Source organism: Henckelia pumila, unplaced genomic scaffold, assembly GCF_033568475.1.
Source record: "Henckelia pumila isolate YLH828 unplaced genomic scaffold, ASM3356847v2 CTG_652:::fragment_1, whole genome shotgun sequence".
In the NCBI taxonomy this organism is placed as follows: Eukaryota; Viridiplantae; Streptophyta; class Magnoliopsida; order Lamiales; family Gesneriaceae; genus Henckelia; species Henckelia pumila.
This window is the reverse complement of record NW_027331874.1, coordinates 910,331-928,916: the sequence shown is the minus strand read 5'-3', so window position 1 is coordinate 928,916 and position 18,586 is coordinate 910,331. Positions and strand designations below refer to the sequence as shown.

The 18,586-nt window shown below is 35.9% G+C and overlaps 1 protein-coding gene across 1 annotated transcript; it reads left to right on the top strand.

Moving 5' to 3' along the window:
• The first annotated feature begins 4,445 nt into the window (after positions 1-4,445).
• LOC140873565 (uncharacterized) lies at positions 4,446-17,572 on the top strand. Its single transcript, XM_073276736.1, has 14 exons — positions 4,446-4,790; positions 5,199-5,741; positions 6,150-7,298; positions 7,380-7,707; positions 8,186-8,441; positions 8,528-8,744; positions 9,186-9,538; positions 9,733-10,245; positions 11,217-12,414; positions 12,570-12,923; positions 13,001-13,238; positions 13,856-16,584; positions 16,659-16,804; positions 17,090-17,572. The coding sequence occupies exons 1-14, from the start codon at positions 4,704-4,706 to the stop codon at positions 17,388-17,390; spliced, it is 8,412 nt and encodes a 2,803-aa protein (XP_073132837.1). The 5' UTR covers positions 4,446-4,703; the 3' UTR covers positions 17,391-17,572.
• Positions 17,573-18,586: the final 1,014 nt, after the last annotated feature.

Below are 18,586 nucleotides of genomic sequence, written 5' to 3'. Positions count from 1 at the left end.
TCATGCTCACCTGCACCATTTAAATCTAGTGAGCCTAGAGGCTCAGCACATTCTATCCTTATATAACAACATGAAACCACATACAAGCACTCAACTTATAAAATATCATAAATATAACTTATACATGCATAATCTTACAAATGTTACATAATATTGCATCTTAAAAATCATCATCATCATATCTCATCATAAATATTATCATCATAAATTTATACTTAATAATTATCATAATATGACATGTCTTAAATTCTTTAAACATCCTAGGTTGTATCCATGTCGGTGGCCTTAAACTTTAACGATTGATAAATCATAAAAATCAACGTACGTGGCGGTGGGGTCTCCACCTCTATGCTGCCACTTCACCAACACTCAATGCTGGATCCATAAGCTCATTATAACATAAACATTATTAGGAAGGTCACTGGGCCCAGGTATCCCGGCCTCCAACCCCACATCACTTTCCACCTTCACTTCAACTTCCTTAAAAACTTTATTTTTCTTAACATGCATGCCCTTAAATTTCTCATTAAAATTCTTACATAATGCATGACCTTAAAAATTCTTCATAATTTTCTATTTCATGAAAATTTTCCAGTAATCATAACATAACATAAATTAATGAAATAATAAAATAAAAATCATATTTTTCATTATCTTTAAAAATTTAGCTCATAAATATATATTTAATTATTTCCATAAAAATAATGCATATATAAAAATAATACATATATATTAAATATATATTTATGGACTATTTTACTTGTCATGAGTTCAATCGATTTGGCTGCTCCTTTACTTAAGTCCGTTAAACTAGACTGGCCCATTAACACAAACCCGATTACTCAATTGGATCACTAGGCCTAATACAACTAATGGATCAACATAATTTTATAACTTTAGCCCATTAAAAAACTTAAACGGTCAAGCCCATTAACATAACTTAATAAAATACTTAGGGCCATTATTAAATTACCCGAGCCCGAACTAAACTAACTCGGACCCAAACCAACATGACTTGACCCATCTAACATCTAACCTGACCCGGGAAGACCCTGACCGAGCCCCTGCCCAGCTGCCCGAACTAAACCATCCAGCCTAGCCCCTCTTCTCGTCAAGACCTGCGCAGCTGCTGTAAATCTGATCGGCCCCTGCTCCGGCCACCCTTGGCTGGAGCCCCGCCGCCCAGACCTTTCCAAGGTCCAGGCGGTCCTAACCATCCTAGACCTAAAACAAACCACCCCCTACATGGCCCAGCCGAAGCTGTCTTCCAGAAGCCCTAGTCTGCGCACCATTTGCTCCTGTTCTGCCAAAACAGATCAACCACCCCTTTTCCTGCACTATGCAACTGAACCAACCTATCCATTAGACCCTTAAGGACCCTACCTTGACCCATGAACACCCTGGAGCAGCCCCACCCATCGGCCATGGCAGAAAAACGTGAGGAACCATATGCAACCATGAAAACGTGAAGAGCATGCTTTAAAACTCATGTATTCCTTGTTGTAAGCCACATACACATAATCAAATCATCTTTTTAACATAAAATAACTTATATAAGATTTAAACAGTGTGAGAGAATGGACTCGAGATGTGGCTTTGCGTTAATTACGCTCCAATATACATTACCGACGTGTAGATTGTTCTCCGGGACGAACGAGACGTCAAAGCCTTGATTTTTCTTTAATGAAATAATGCATTGTGTATGCAGTGAAGGGGAAGGCGTCTGGAAACTGATGGATGCCAGCTGGAGTGAAAAAACGTGATGAAGGGAAGAATGAGGGCCAAATCTAGCTATATGTTTGTGTATAAAATGGGCCGGGTTTTTGTTAAATTAATAACCAAGTTAAAACACAAATAATCCACTAAATAATCTGATATAAACTTTGAAATTTTTGGAATAAAATCTCATGGGATTTTTAAAGCATTTTAAAAGCCCCTAAAATGGCTTATTTTGGTGAAAATCGGGCTTCTATACACATATATATATATATATATTAAATTCCTTATTTCCTAAAAATAAAATCTTAAAATAATAAATTTTGTCTCTTGAAATCCTTAGTCAAAATTTTAGATGAAAAATCTCCATCTCGTTTGTCCACGGTCCCGTCTACGCGATCGCAAAATATCATTTCTCAAATAAATTCATAAATTTCATAATAGCGGGTTAAATTCTATAATAATAAAATTTAAAACATGTAAATAAATCACATAATACACATAATAGCACATAAAAATCATTTAATCCCCTTTTAACTTATTTTTAAAGCATTAAATTTTTTAGTTATGCATGCGAGTTTACGTAACGAATTTTTAGGTATTACAAAATCTTAACACCAATACAAATACACAAGAACAATAATGAATGAATCCGAAGATTCAAACTGGCGAACAACTTCTTCAACGGTTTAGGATGGGCAGTTGAGAGGTTGACTCGAAGCTTTTTGTGATCCTTGATAATCTGATAGGTGTACTATCGTGTGTGAAAAACTGTGAGCAAAGTATATGAAAGACTTTGGTAATGCTTAGAGAATGAAGCTTAAGATTTTTAAATGGCGCGTAGTTAACTTCTTGTTGGATTATATCACTTTGCATCCTCTATTTATAAGTAGCATGACTAACGTTCGACCACACTATTCATTAAATGTGAGAAGCAAATATGTCTCTTTTCATCTTAAATCATTGTACCTCCTTAATAAATACGAGACAATACTCTTTTTCAAAATAGATGAGTGCCGTTACTACAACTGTTAAAGTGAACTGCTTGCAGGTACTACTTTTAACAAAGATTTGAACGTCTGATTCTTGCATATGTATGATAATCAATTTGTATGCTTTTGAAGTATGTGAACAATGACTTCTCTTCCACGAAAATTGAAGTTGATATATCAGTTCAACGATAATATTTTCAATGGTCTGCAATTTGGACTAATAGAACTGTTTGGCAGACTATTAGTGCTTTGAGCTTTAGATAGCTTTAACCGGTTTGACATATATGAGCAGTTTAGACTTTCTAAATTGTTTGAAAGTCTTGAATAATTTCATAACTGGTCTTTGAATGGCTAAACTTGTTGAAATTTCTTGATCTTGCTTGAACGGTTGTTAATTAGTAGAGCTGGTTTGATCTTCTGAACCGTTGATCACTTGACAATTTTGAACTGACTGAGTACCTTGTTATAAGCAAATGCATTTTGATCTATAACAATGTTATAGTGTTTGTCATCACCAAAACTAAGGAACCAAACAAATTTATTTTGAAATTTCTACTATTGTCACACCATGAAAATATTGTCCGATGGTGGCACCTATATAATATCAAAATTATTACCCGACGCATATATTGCATGCTTATACAATGTTCGATTTTTTGAAAGTTTTCTTCATAGTTTAAATTATGAAAACTGATCGGAGGTATTTCGATAAATTTTGAAATTGATCATAAAAAATATAAAAAAAATGGTGAAATAAAAAAAAAAAGAAAAAAGGGGGGAAAAACAGACTATACCAAAGCCATAGTATCCCACCAAATGTCGGTCTATCCCCTCTCTCTTAATAGTTGTAATCGATAAAGTTAGGCTTTGTTTGGATAAGTACTTATAAATTTTTTATAAATATATTTTTTATAAAATATTTTAAAAGTTGTTTTAAGACTAAATATGTGATTGTTATTTTATAAAAATATTTGTAGAGTTGATGAGATGTTTGATTACTCAAAAAAATATCAGAAAAAAACTTCTCAATTGTTCCTTATTTTTTTAAAAAAAATTTTGAATTTTTTTTTTACCAAAATTCTTATCTAAATACATAATTTAAGTATGTTTTCCTTTAAAACAATAATTTTTTTTTAAAGTATTTGTCCAAATGAATCTTTTTTTTTTGTTGGGAAGAGATTTTTTCAAAATTAGATATCAGACCTGAAATCTCATTTCATATTATGAATTTTAATGTAAGATGAACTATATTCTATTATATATACAAATACAAAATTATATTTTAAATAAAAAATTAATTTACGTGTAAACTTAATCCTCACCAAAACATTTATTTCTGTAAATAAATAAAGTTATATTACATGTACACATGATTATATGATAGTTATAAAATTGTGATGAAAAGATGTCTTTGGAATAGTTTTTTAAATTTGAAATACAAAATGTAAGGGAAAACGGTCTGTCCGTTTTTATTTGTGCAACACAAATGGAATGGCGGTAAACAAAGAGGAGAGATGATACGAGTTATTGGCGAGAGAAAAGAATTGGAAGTTGGAACAGCAGGAGTCATTCCATTTGAAAAGAAACCTTTCGTTTTCCAACTTTTTTTCTTTTTGCCTTCTCCCAAAGTCCCAATAATGTTTTTTTTTTTTTTTTTTTTTTTTGTTTTTTCAAAATTTTTTTGAAAGGCCTTCTCCCAATGTTGTTGTTTCTCATACTCATACTAGCTACCATAATTCCACCACTTGTTCATTTACTGTTAATAATAATCTCTAGTAGTCTTCTTGAGTGGGGTTTGCTGTACGGAAGATTGGCGAGTGCATTTTCTTTCCATTTTCCTTCGTCTCCAAGAAAACTTCCCCGTTAAGCTTTTTTTTTTTTTTTGGATTGGACTTTAATCTTCATGCATGGAGCTTCTTTACAGTCATTTTGTCTAGGATGGTCTCTGTTTTCCGGACAAGAGAATAGAGGGACTGATTTGAGTGCTCAAGGACCATGGAGGGAAGGAAAGATGAGTTCATTGATTTGGTGCTTTCATGGTCTCTTGAAGAAATATTTGACGCGAATCTGTATAAAAATCAGGTCTTTGTTTCATTCATGGAAGGTTTATTTATTTTTTAACGTTCACTAAGTATCCAGTCTCTTTGTCGGTATGGATTGGATTCGGTTCGTTACTGTTAATCCTCTTTCAGATACCGTTTCTTTGGTAGATTTTTGGAGAAATGATAATTTGGGTGTCTTTTATTTAACATTGCTGAGCTTTTGAATCGGGTGATTGTTAGACAAATTGAACTTATGACAGCACGACTAGATATCTGTTCACATTATTAAATTTAAGAGAGTTAAATGTTTGGAATTACCTTTTAGGGATGTGCAGGTCTTTATTTGGGTGTCTTTATTATCCCACTCACTATCTATTCTATTTCTTTTATATTTATAACATTTTCGTTTGTCATTTGTCAAGTACATTTTTTTATATTTGCCATTTAGGTGGAGAAAATTCCTCAATCATTTGTAAGCGTTGATCAATATCTCGGTTCATATGTCTTCCCCTTACTGGAAGAAACCCGAGCTGAACTTGCTTCAGCCATGGAAACAATCTACAAAGCTCCATTTGCTGAAGTGACTTCTCTAACAGAGTTAATACATGGAAATTTTTTGCATTCAGTTGAAGTCGATTTCTGGAGAAACAGGATAACTGATCGTGGGAGGGAGCCTTACAGAACCTTGCCTGGTGACATTGTTCTGCTGTCAGATTTGAAACCTGAATCTGTTTCTGATCTTGGTCGTCTTGGTTGGAAATTTGTTCTTGCGTCTGTGACAAATATATCAGAGGATGAGAATGGAGATAAATGTACATCCACTGGTTTCAAAGTGAAAGCAGCAATGAGCATTGATGTTGCAGAGATGCAAAGCAAATCATTTTATATTGTTTTCTTAACAAACATGGCGACAAACAGAAGAATATGGAATGCATTGCGCATGCGTAAAAATCTGAGGATTGTTGAGAATGTCTTGTGCAAGAATGAGTTGGTAAGTTACGTTACTGATTTGAAGGGTCAAATACATTGCAAACAAACAAATTTATGGTCAGAACAACATTACTGATCCTTGCTATCTCCATCACCCCTGCTTTGTGTCTGTTAATTGATTTAGTTTCTATTATTTTTTCACAAATTTCTTCCACTGCTGACAATAGATAATGTGTGTGTGTGTGTGTATGTCGAATCGTGAAATAGTATCTTTATTCTATTCATATAACATGGATTTAAATTTGGAAAAAGATCTCTGAAGGTTATGCAAAGTGCTTACTTGAATAATGTTTTGTTAAATTTTTATGCCTGTAGAATGCATTTTTCATTTTGACATAAATTTTCATGCATCCATGTGGGTGCTTTTTGTTCGAACTGCTTTAAATTTGTATGTGTATGTATGCAACAGGATGAGGACAATTGTGAGTCTTGCCCAATAGAGTTCCATAGTCAAATGGCGGTAAAATTTGAACCAGCCATATCATCCCGGTTAAATGAGTCACAAAACAGTGCAATTTTGGCTTCTCTAGTGAGAACTGAATGTAACCACAAGGCTTCTGTGGAACTCATATGGGGCCCACCTGGGACTGGAAAGACGCGAACTGTAAGTGTTTTGCTTTATAATCTCTTAAGAATGAAAGTCAGAACCCTCATCTGTGCCCCGACAAATGTGGCAATCACGGAACTAGCATCTCGCGTCATAAGCTTATTGAGAGATTCATTTCAAGATGAACGTGAGATATTTTTATCTTGTCCCTTAGGAGACATGCTCATCTTTGGAAATAAGGACCGGCTGAAAGTTGGCTCTGACATTGAGGAAATTTTCCTTGATTATCGTGTCAATAAGCTTGTAGAATGTTTGGTACCACTAACTGGTTTGAAGCACTGGATCAGCTCCATGCTTGATTTTCTTGAAAATTATGCTTCTCAGTATCCTATATATGTTGCAAATGAGCAAAGTAAAGTCAAAGAAAATAATGAAGGTGAAGCTCAGCAATCTGAGTTCAAAACAAGTTTGGAGTATGCGAGAGATCGGTTTAAACACATAGCACCTCCACTCAGAGAGTCCTTGTTAACATTGGTCACCCATTTACCAAGAATTCTTGGGCAGAACTTTCAGAATCCTGTTCGACTTATTTCCGTTCTTGACTCTATTGAAACATTGTTGTTTGAAGACAGCTTGAAAGATGAATTGGATACTTTACTTTTGAGTCAGGAAACGATTCATTCTCAGTCATCCTTCGTGGGTATGAGAACTGAGTGCTTATCTACTCTAAGATCTCTTCAGTCTTCTCTCGCAAAACTCGACCTTCCAACTGTGACGAGTAAAACTAAGATTTCAGACTTTTGTTTCCAGAAGGCTTCTTTAATATTTTGCACCACTTCATCCTCATACACTCTACACAGGATGGATATGGAACCACTTAAAGTTGTGGTTATCGATGAGGCTGCTCAGGTGAAGGAGAGTGAGTCAGTTATAGCTCTTCAGATTCCAGATGTGAGGCTTGCTATTCTGGTTGGTGATGAATGGCAGTTGCCAGCAACAATTAATAGCAAGGTTAGTTTGGTTACTTACCTTATAAATAACTATCTCATGGGAAAGCAAGCCTAATGGGTTTTTTCTATAACATGTTTATAGCTCTCCGAAGAAGCTGGCTTTGGAAAAAGTTTATTTGAAAGGTTGAGCTCACTAGGTCACTCTAAGCATCTCCTTAATATGCAATACAGAATGCATCCATCAATAAGCCAGTTTCCAAATTCAAATTTTTATGACAACCAAATATTAGATGCACCTAGTGTCCAGAACAAACGATATCAAAGATGCTATCTTCAGGAAAAAATGTTTGGTCCATATTCTTTCATAAATATTCTTGGTGGAAAAAAAGAGGTGGATGATGTTGGACACAGCAGAAGAAACATGGTTGAGGTAGCTGTGACATTGAAGATTGTGCAGAAACTCTTCAAAGGTATATCAAGGATATGCAAAGGAAATATTTCCATTTTAGTGGTCTGTATGATCTTTTGTGCCTTTACATTCAGAACAGTCTATTTGCATGCCAAATAATTTTTCTATGGGAAAATAGTATTTTTTTGCTTTGAAAGAAATTAGAGGATCATAACATACTCTTTTTTTCTTTTTATTGGATTTTAAGTCTACCTCTCTTTAACCTCCATACTCCATCTACATTTGCACTTTTGCATAAAATGACATTCACTGGACTTCTTGAGAGTAGCTTGTAAGCTTTCCTAAAGATTACATTATGGACAGTTAACTTACTATTATCATTTGATCCTTGCTTATAATGAGTGTTTAAATATTTGGGATTATTTAGGCTGAGGAAGGGGTGGGGGGTGGGGGTGGGGGTGGTTGCTACTTTTCTCCCTGGCCATCCATCTGTCGATACATATTTTCATACTAAGCTGTCTTTGTCTACGTATTATTAGCATGGAATGGCTCAAAAGTGAAACTCAGCATTGGTGTGATATCGCCCTATGCTGCCCAAGTTTCCGCAATTCACGATAAGATAAAACAGAACTATGAAAACCTTCATAGGTTTACGGTTAAGGTGAAGTCCATCGATGGATTTCAAGGTGGAGAAGAAGATATCATTATCCTATCAACTGTGAGGTCTAATAGAAATGGGTCCATTGGCTTTTTGTCTAATCCACAGAGAATTAATGTCGCCCTGACAAGAGCTCGGTACGTGATCAAACAAGGTCTCTCTTAGTTTTTTTTTAGTGCTATCTTGTTTGATTAAAAATTTGATTCTTGTGTATTTTTTTTAGTCACTGTCTCTGGATCTTAGGAAATGAAGGAACTTTGACTAAAGTTGATTCAGTTTGGGAAACATTGATACGTGATGCACAGCGCCGTCGATGTTTCTTTACAGCAAATGATGATTATGACATTGGTAAAACTATTATAACTGTAAAGAAAGAGCTAGAAGAACTTGAAGATCTACTCAACGGGGAGAGTATAATTTTCAAATATGCAAGATGGAAGGTATTATTTGTCTCGGTGTCTATTTTCAATGCATATGGTGTGACATGAACATTTCACCTGTAGATTCTGGTGGACCAGAGGATTTTATATTATCTGAACTTCTTTTTCTCCAGTTTTTTGTTAATTGCATTAGAAGATCTGTTCTTAGGGGTTAAATTGATTCATGCCAAATGCGAAGTAGAAATTTTGCCAATGCCTCTCTGTTGCCTAGTTAGTTATCTCTGCGTGAATCATTGTAAATTTAACTCCATTGGTGGTATATATGTATATTGATGTAGATTGGTTGTTGCCTTCTTATTTCTGGAGTCTACATCATCAACATTATGCTATCTTACTGCAGTTTCTGAAATGATTTGTTTTTAAATACTGATTAGTTATAGGAAAACAAATTGTACCACTAAGAAAGATTCTTTTGTGATGGTTTATCTTCCATTTCTTCAGGTAACATTTAGCGATAACTTCCGAAAATCTTTTGGAAAACTGAGACCATCCCACACAAAGAAGTTGGTAATAAACATATTGCTTAAGCTTGCCAGTGGGTGGCGACCCAAGAAAATTGATGTGAATGTGAAATGTCAGAGCTCTTCATATGTTTTGAAACAATTCAAAGTTGAAGGATACTATGTTTTGTGCTCCATTGATATAATGAAAGACTCAATGTGGACACAATTTTTGAAAGTTTGGGACGTGCTGCCTCTGGTGGAGATCCCAAAATTGTTGAAACGACTTGATAGCATATATGCCATGCTGACAGACGATTTTATTAATCGCTGCAAGGAGAAATGCATAGAGGGGTATGTTTTGGTTTTATTTTGTTAAGTTTGATATTTAAGTTCTGTGATCTGCTTTATCTTTCGTACACAAATGATAAGTGCTAGATCAGTTTCTAAATCAATCTTGCAGGCTTTGTTTGTATTATCACCTGTTAGTCCAGCTTTTGGAATTTTCATAAACATAACTAACTCTACAAAATTCGCTTTTGTTTTAGAAATTCGGAGATTCCAAAGACTTGGTCCAGTTCGGATGTTATAGTCCGATTTAAGATTCTTGATGATACCAAATCCAGCATAAATTTGGCAGCTGACAGTAGAAATTATGTTGAAAATTCCAGAGTGAGTGAAAGCTTGCTTTTAATGAAATTTTACTCCCTGTCTTCTGGTTCTGTGAACCATTTACTTTCTGACCACGAGGGTAGAGAAGTTGAACTCCCATTTGAGGTCACTGAAGAAGAGCGAGAGATAATAATATTTCCTAGAAGTAGCTTCATATTAGGTAGATCTGGCACCGGGAAGACAACGGTTTTGACTATGAAGCTGTTCCAGAAGCTACAGCAGTACTGCATCACTTCAGGGGAATCTATCGCAACTTCGAACAAAATGTCTGCACGTGAGAGGGTTGATGATATTAACTGCCAGGGTCAATCTACCTTGCGTCAGCTATTTGTCACTGTGAGTCCAAAACTTTGTCATGCAGTCAAACGACATGTGTCTCAGCTCAAAAGGTGTGCTGTGTTTGGTAATTGGCTTTATCATTGTGTTCTCCTTTTCTTCATATTTCTGTATATCTTGTTCCTGCTCCGACAGCATTGCACACTTTAGTTCCTATACAGTAAATTTTTCGCGAAAGCTATATGACGAATGTTTAGCACATCAAGTAAACAGCTGTCTGCTCATCTACATAGAATTGATCTGAATTTTACCGTAGTTAGCATGCTACTATAGTGTCAAAAAACTTAAGCAGACATTATACAAGTGAGAAACTCAATGACTCCTCTCGTATCTTCCATTTCTTCTCTTTGTTATAGGCCATAACATGCTTGTTTATTTTAAGTATCTTAACTAGAGTAAATTGAATGATCATTAAATCATAATCCATTACTTTATTTTGACCAAGCAATGAGAATGGTTGGAGTATGAATTTTAATAGTGTTTTGAGTATAAGTGACATTTTCCTCTTTTTTCCCCTTTTAATCACCGGTTAACGAAAATAATGATTGCTCTAAAATAGAATTTTTTGCATCTTCAACAAAATTCCCATACTAGAAGTTGGGCCAGAAGAATAAACATATTAAAACGGCACAAGGGCAACATAAGAGTTGGTTATAGTTAAGAGTTTGATTAGTTTCAAGTTACTTTTCCGTAGCTATTTAACTTGTCCTCTTACTTTATTTGTTTCTTTGCCATCTCGTTTTTTCTTTCTAGCAGAACATATTATATCTAACACGTTAAGAGCTTAATATAATTCCGTCTAATCCAAACGCTGAGTGCTTTTGTTTTCAGTTGGCTTTACATCACATTGAAGTTTATATGCATTATCCTGTTCAAACTGCATGGTGTATTATGGATTTCCATAGCATTTATAGAAACGACATATCTGTTTCTCGTTTTACTGGTATACTTTTCTATCTTTAATTCAATCAGTATGACTTCCATGCAAGTAGTCAACATATTTCTTACATATTTTTGTACATAGCTTTGCTACCGAAGACTTCTCTTCCAGTAGCAGTATCACTGACGTTGATGATATAGAAGAAATGGCTGAATTTAAAAATATCCCGGACACATTTGTTGGCATTCAACCTGAAAAGTACCCGCTTATTATCACATTTCATAAATTTTTAATGATGCTCGATGGTACTCTGGGTAATTCATATTTTGAGAGATTCCATGCCGTAAGAGACTCCTCTCAGTGTGAAGGTGGAAGTTTCAGATCCGTTGCTCTTCAAACTTTCATGCGGAAAAACGAGGTTACTTATGACCGTTTTGCATCCTTCTATTGGCCCCATTTCAATACAAAGCTAACAAAGAACCTTGATCCTTCCCGAGTGTTTACTGAGATTATGTCTCACATCAAAGGTGGTCTACAAGCAGGGGAAACATGTGATGTTAAGAGAAACAGGCAGGACTATGTTTCATTATCTGAGAGCAGGGTATCCACTCTAAGTGATGAGAAGAGGGATGTGATTTATGATATATATCAGGACTACGAGAAAATGAAGATGGAGCGTGCTGAGTTTGATATTGCTGATTTTGTAATTGACGTACATCTTCGGCTAAGCAAGGAGAATTTAGCAGGTGACAAAATGGATTTTGTTTACATTGATGAAGTGCAAGACCTTAACATGAGGCAAATCGCTCTTTTCAGACATATCTGCAAAAATGTTGATGAAGGATTTGTTTTTTCTGGCGATACAGCACAAACAATTGCCAGAGGTATTGACTTTAGGTTTGAAGATATCCGATCTTTGTTTTATCATGAATTTGTCATGAAATCCAAAAATTCTGCTTCTACCGTAAGAGGGGAAAAAGGACTTATCTCAGATATTTTTAGAATGTGCCAGAATTTTCGCACTCATACTGGTGTCCTCAGATTAGCGCAGAGTGTTATTAATCTCCTTTACCATTTTTTCCCACTATCTGTTGATGCATTGGCTCCTGAGACCAGTTTTATATATGGTGAGTCTCCTGTTGTATTAGAGCCTGGCAGCGATGAAAACTCAATCATAACAATTTTTGGATGCAGCAGAAATGAGAGTGGGAAATGGGTAGGTTTTGGTGCAGAGCAAGTCATATTGGTTCGTGATGACTCTTCCAGGAAGGAAATTTTACAATATATTGGCCGTCAGGCTCTCGTGCTCACTATTGTAGAGTGCAAGGGCCTTGAATTTCAGGTAATCGGTGTAATTATGTTTGAATTCCATGACATGGTATGGTATGGTGGTTTGGTGTTATTGAGGTGGATGCCAGTCAAGATAATATCATCTTCATTAGTCATTGTCTTTCTTTTCTTACCTCATTCATTTTATTCATTACTTTTGAATGCTAGGATGTGCTGCTCTATAACTTTTTCGGCTCTTCACCTCTAAGTAATCAATGGAGAGTATTGTACGAGTTCTTGAAGCAGAAAGATCTGTTTGATCCAAACTTTTCAAAGTCCTTTCCAAGTTTTAGCCATTCGAAACATAGTATCTTATGTTCCGAACTGAAACAACTATATGTGGCAGTTACACGAACAAGACAAAGATTATGGATCTGCGAAAATGATCCAGAGCTCTCCAAACCTATGCTTGACTACTGGCAAAGATTGGGACTCGTGCAGCTCAGAAAACTGGACGATTCTCTCGCAGAAGGAATGCAGAGGGCAAGCAGCCCAGAGGAGTGGAAATCACAAGGAATCAAGGTTGGGCTGCTCTTCACTTCTTTTTTTGTTCTCTGTTTTCCATTATACTGTTAAGTTGATGTAATGTGCTTTTGTAGCTCTTTTGGGAAAAAAACTATGAGATGGCAACCCTGTGCTTTGAAAGAGCTGGAGAAGCAACATGGGAGAAAAGGGCCAAAGCTTCTGGGCTTAGAGCATCTGCTGATCATATTCGCATTTCAAATCCCAAAGAGGCACGAATAATGATTAGAGAGGCTGCAGAATTATTTGATTCGATTGGGAGAGCAGCCTCTGCTGCTGAATGTTTCTGTGATTTGGAGGAATACGAAAGAGCGGGTATGATCGAGCTTTATGAACTCCAGGGCTTCAAAATTTTAATATAAAAAATAATCTATCAGATTTAACTTTTAATATAGTTTTAGCAGAGCAATCTCATTTGTTTTGTTGCATTTTCGATTCTAGTCCTTCAATCTGAACAAGAAAGTATCTCTAGATATTCCATTTAGGCAAGAACCAAATTTTTCTGTCAATATGCTACATATATTATTACCTTGAGAAGTGATGCTATGAGCTATGACATAAATAAGTATGCGTGAAATTAAAGTGTTGTTGTTGATCTCAGTCTCCCTTTACTTTAGTTATGCTATTTGCATATATTTGTGAACTAGAACCATTCGACAACTCCACCTGGACTTGACCTTATGATTCTCGGCAGACCTTGGGATTCTCTCTCAGTCAAGAAAATAATGAGCAGATGTCTGGTTCCTTTTGGATATGTGACTTGAATTAAAATCTGTAAGCTATTGAAACTTTGAGGTGAGGAGATGGTGAAGTTGTTTAGATCTGGAATCTCATTGGACGCCCTTTTAGCATGGTTTTTCTTATTGACATATCTATTGTGTCAGATGATTTCTTTTTGTTTTTATGATACATATTACAAATCTATGCTTCAGGAATTATTTACCTCCACGAATGTGGTACATCGGAGTTTAGAAAAGCTGGTGAATGTTTCACATTAGCGGGGTGCTACAACACTGCAGCAGATGTGTATGCCAAGGGGAATTTTTTCATGGAGTGCTTGTCGGCTTGCACCAGAGGCAATCTTTTTGATATGGGTTTACAATATATAGAGTTCTGGAAACAGCAGGCACCTTGTAACACTGAAATTATGGCAAAACTAAAGGAGATTGACCAAGTTGAGCAGGAGTTTTTGAAAAGTGGTGCTTTGGAATATCATAGAACAAATAATAATGTATTGTTTAAGAAATTCGTTCGAGCTTTAAGTACTATGGAATCCAAACGCAATGTCTTGAGGTCATTAGATTGCCTTGAAGAGCTTTTAAGTTTGGAGAAAGAGTCTGGAAACTTCAAGGAGGCAGCAGATGTTGCAAAGCTGATGGGAGATATTCTTAATGAGATTGATCTGCTTGTGAAGGCTGGGGATTACGCCGAAGCCTCCATGCTTATCCTTTCTTACGTGATTTCGAACTCTATATGGGTGTCGACAACCCAAGGTTGGTCTATGAAGTCCTTTCCCGGCAAGGAGGAACTTTTAGGTAAATTGATGTCCTCTGCTAAGAAGGTTTCTGGAAACTTTCATGCATCCATCTGTGCAGAGGCCAAAATTCTGTCACATGAGAGTATGAGCTTGGCTGAGTTGATGCAGAGTTACATTGCTTCAAAACGAGGTGAAAGTCGCACAGGTGAAATTCTCTCTGTTAGAAAACTACTGGATGTGCATTTTCGAATCCATGTGACGAAATATGAATTGGATCACAAATTGCCCGACAATATAGAAGGTTACTCGGAGGAAAAAATTTTGAGGAACCAAGTTTCTGTCAGAACTCTTGTTTATATTTGGAACTTGTACAAGGAAAACAGTTTGGAGATCATAGACTGTCTTGGTTGTCTTGAAAGAGGCGATACCCAAAAATTCAAAGGTACCATAAAGTTCTGTTTGCATTATTTTGGTGTGAGGTTGTCACAAGACTCAAATGTAGCCTGTCTTTTGATGAACCCTGATGCTAAATGGGTTAAAAATGTGCATAAGCAGTTCATACACCAGAAGAGAAAGGTGGTGACTGTTCTTGCTTGTCATTTCGTGTCAGCTGCTCAAATATACTGGCGCCAAGAGTTGTTTTCAGTCGGACTTCGAGTGTTGGAAGCACTCAAGTCATTGTTTGAGGTGAAGCCCTCGTCCAGATACTGCCAAGGCATATGCTTAACTTTCATTTTTGATATAGCAAAGTTCTTGATGGAGTCAAAGTCACTTTTCTTTGAGAAATCTGATGACTGGAAGTTGCCGGAATTCTTACGACTATCTACCAAATACTCTGAAATTGTTTTCCCTCTGGACCCTAGACAGTCTTTATCAGAAAACATGATCATTCTTAGGGAAACTGAACTTTCCAAGGCTTTACTGGAAGAAGTTATCTTTAGAAATGTCAGCATAAATGGTGATCTTACTTACAAGCAAATAGGAGAAGTGATGATGATATGGCTGGGGTCTGGCAAGCCAAAACGCCATCTCCTTGAGAGGATGACTAAACGTTTACCTGAGAACTCGTATTGGAAATCAATCATTGAGATCCTTGGGGGCATTATTAAGCCAGAATCTCCACAGGCGTCTGCCTCGAGCAATCTGGCAGCGCAAATTCTTCCTGACACCACTTTAGGAAATGAAATCATACAATCAGGAAGTTTGCATACTTCTCCATCAAGCAGCTCCGCAGAATGTCTGAGTTATAGATTTCTTAAAGCTCTGGAAGAAACTTATGTGGCCGACTGGAGGGTTCGCAATTATATATCACCGAATTGTTTCTTGTATCTTTTGGAGCGCCTTTTGATTTTGGCACCTCACCGTTGTGGTTGGTTTTTCACCTCAAAATCAGCGTTCGTGGAGTGGATTGCATGCCAACAATCGGGTGCCCATCCAAGTGACAATTTAGACAGAGACATGGGATCTTCTCCGGAAAGCATTATCAATTTCACAATCAGAGTGGTTCAGCATTTTCTCTGTGAAAATGTTCTTGATACGGGAGAATGGATCAGGCGTTCCAACATTGATTGCAACCACTATTTTCCAGTGCTAAGACAAAGATTGGTTGTGATTCTATGTTTGGTGTATCTGAACTCTGAAATGCCCCTGAATATGCTAATTAGGCAGTTGCACAGACCTCAAATAAGATCCCATCTGCGAAGAGAATTTTATGACGCTATCTTACGCGGACAGAGGAATAATACTTCACCTGTAGCGACAGTTGCTGCAGCATTCAAGGCTATTCAGGATCCCATTGTGATTGTAACCTTGAGAGAGAATAATTTCAAATGTGTGTGTCCTGATGCCATTTTTCTGGACCTAAGGGTTTTTTCATGCAAAAAAGACATCTTTGATATGTTGTTTCCAAGGGGTACTGAAATATCAAATGCTCGAGTAACTACAGTTGAAGGAAAGGTGGCTGAATCTGGCATCGGGCTTCCTCAAATTGGTCAAAATCAAGGTAAGAGTAATGCTGTGAAATCTTCAGAAATGATGCCAAAAACTGATACAAACTCGAGTTCAGAGAACACAAAGTTTGACCTGCAAATGAGGTGGGGATTTCTCAGGGACATAACTGACACGTTACTGTCTCGTAGAAGTGAAAGTAACGGAAACTCGGAAAGCATTGCCCTGAAAAAGAAGGTAACTTTGAAATGGATTTTATCTTTAGCTTCTTGACTTGTAAGGATTGTAATTTTATAGTTGCTACATTTCAGGCACAGGAGCACATGAATTTCTTAGCAGCTGCATTATTTCAGCTAACCGAGCAGAAATCTCCTTCTAGTGTAAAAGATGAGAACATGTGTGAAGCCACAGACACGATCGAGGAACTGAATCTGCTTTCATCATTGCTAGATAAGAGGTGGTTGGTTATCATTACAAATTTGCCAAAAAAAAAAAAAAACTAAAGAACCACAGACAGATTCGAAACACACAATATTTTTATATTTTTTTGTCCTACTTACAGGGTCCAGTGGTGCGAAAATCTTTGTAGTTCTTTTTATTTTTTCATTGAAGAATATATAATTAAATCTATTTCTGCAAGAAAAACCTCGGTCACATGATTTTTCAGAGATCACTGTGAGCTTGTTGATTTCTTTTGCCATGAACTCAGTGCGATAATTACTGTGATCTGCCATTAATGCAGTAATTTGGATGGTCGAGAAATGTCTGAGATGGGAGAACTTTTGAAGAGGTTGGAGTCGAGAAGGCCTCGACTGGAAGACTTGTTATCAACTGTGCTCGACACAAAATCAAGTGTTGTCTCCAGTGAACTGATTGATGAGAAAATCTCCCACAGCAACCTTGAAGACTCTGACACATCTGAAAATTTTGCTGTTGATGAAGTAAAGAAGCCCAGAAACCAGGCAACCGAACCTGTCACTCGTGGAAAAGGAAAGAAGAAGTACAACAAGGCTAGGAAAGGGAAAGGAGGTAAAAAAAAGTAAGCCAAGTTATGTAAATATCTCCCCTGCATTACAAGTTATCTGAGGGTTTGATAATATTTAGTGGCAAACTTAATCCTTTTTTAGTTGATGATCTGCCTCTATTGCTTCCCATTTTGATCATGGGATTCTTCCGAAGAATCTGTGTGTGAATGGAAACACTTTTGCAATATATTCTTGGTTAGCTTGTGGCTTTGTATAAAGTTGTCTTGGTAGGAAAAGTTTTCTTTCCTTTCATTTCTTGATAATTGATCATAAAGATCAAGGTATTATTGCATAACAATGGCTTAGCACGTCAATCTGCACTAATTCTCTACAAATTAGGGGTGTCAAAATTCAATTCAACCCGTCAACCGACACGATTCGACCCGAAAAATATCGGGTTAGGGTTGGAGTTTTTTGAGTTCGGATCGACTCGGGTTGACCCGAAAGGTAACTCAAACAAATTAATTGGGCTCGGTTGACTCGAGATGACACAAAACTTTTTTTTATTATTATTTTATATAAAATTAAGAAATGTGATTTGCTACATTTTTATATGTTGTATGTTTGAAAAAAATTATTTTGATATAATAGATTTTCGTTTTATTTTGAATAATTTTGATTTTTTAAAATAATTTTGATTTTTTTTAGGAAGTATATTACTATCAATGTTGTGTATTTTGAATTTATATTTAATTATTTTTTTAAAAAATATATAAAAATAAAACCGGGTTGATTTTGGTTGATTGAGTTCGGATTAAGAAATTTTTACAATATTTTTGTCAACTTACTCGACCCATTTGAATTGACATCCATGGTTCAAACGAGTTTTCCAAAGCATGTTCTAACGAAAGCTTTATTCAAGTTGTGATATTTTATCTTCTTCGATTCAACTTGGTTTTATAATTCTCAAAACATCATTTAATCCTTCTGAACAAAAAAAAATCATTTAATCAACTATGTATAATATATTTTTATTTGCATTTTATTTTTTGTCGTATCATTTCAATTTCAAAAATAAATAAATAAATACTAATTCATCCGCTAATTTTTCTACGAATACGTATATCGCATGTACTACGATTTTTTTATACGATTTGCTAGTATAATTATTAATTATTACAAATGATTCATGTGCAAAACAAAACCAATCATACATCACAATCTCAATTTTTTTAATTTCCATTATGCGAGCGGAGAATAAATAACAAAATAAT

What these genes read in the sequence shown, in the direction of transcription:
- LOC140873565 (XM_073276736.1), top strand. Translation starts at nt 4,704, where the DNA reads ATGGAGGGAAGGAAAGATGAGTTCATTGATTTGGTGCTTTCATGGTCT. An exon ending in CAGCAACAATTAATAGCAAG is followed by an intron (nt 7,299 to 7,379) that starts GTTAGTTTGGTT and finishes ACATGTTTATAG; the next exon opens with CTCTCCGAAGAAGCTGGCTT. An exon ending in AAGGAGAAATGCATAGAGGG is followed by an intron (nt 9,539 to 9,732) that starts GTATGTTTTGGT and finishes CTTTTGTTTTAG; the next exon opens with AAATTCGGAGATTCCAAAGA.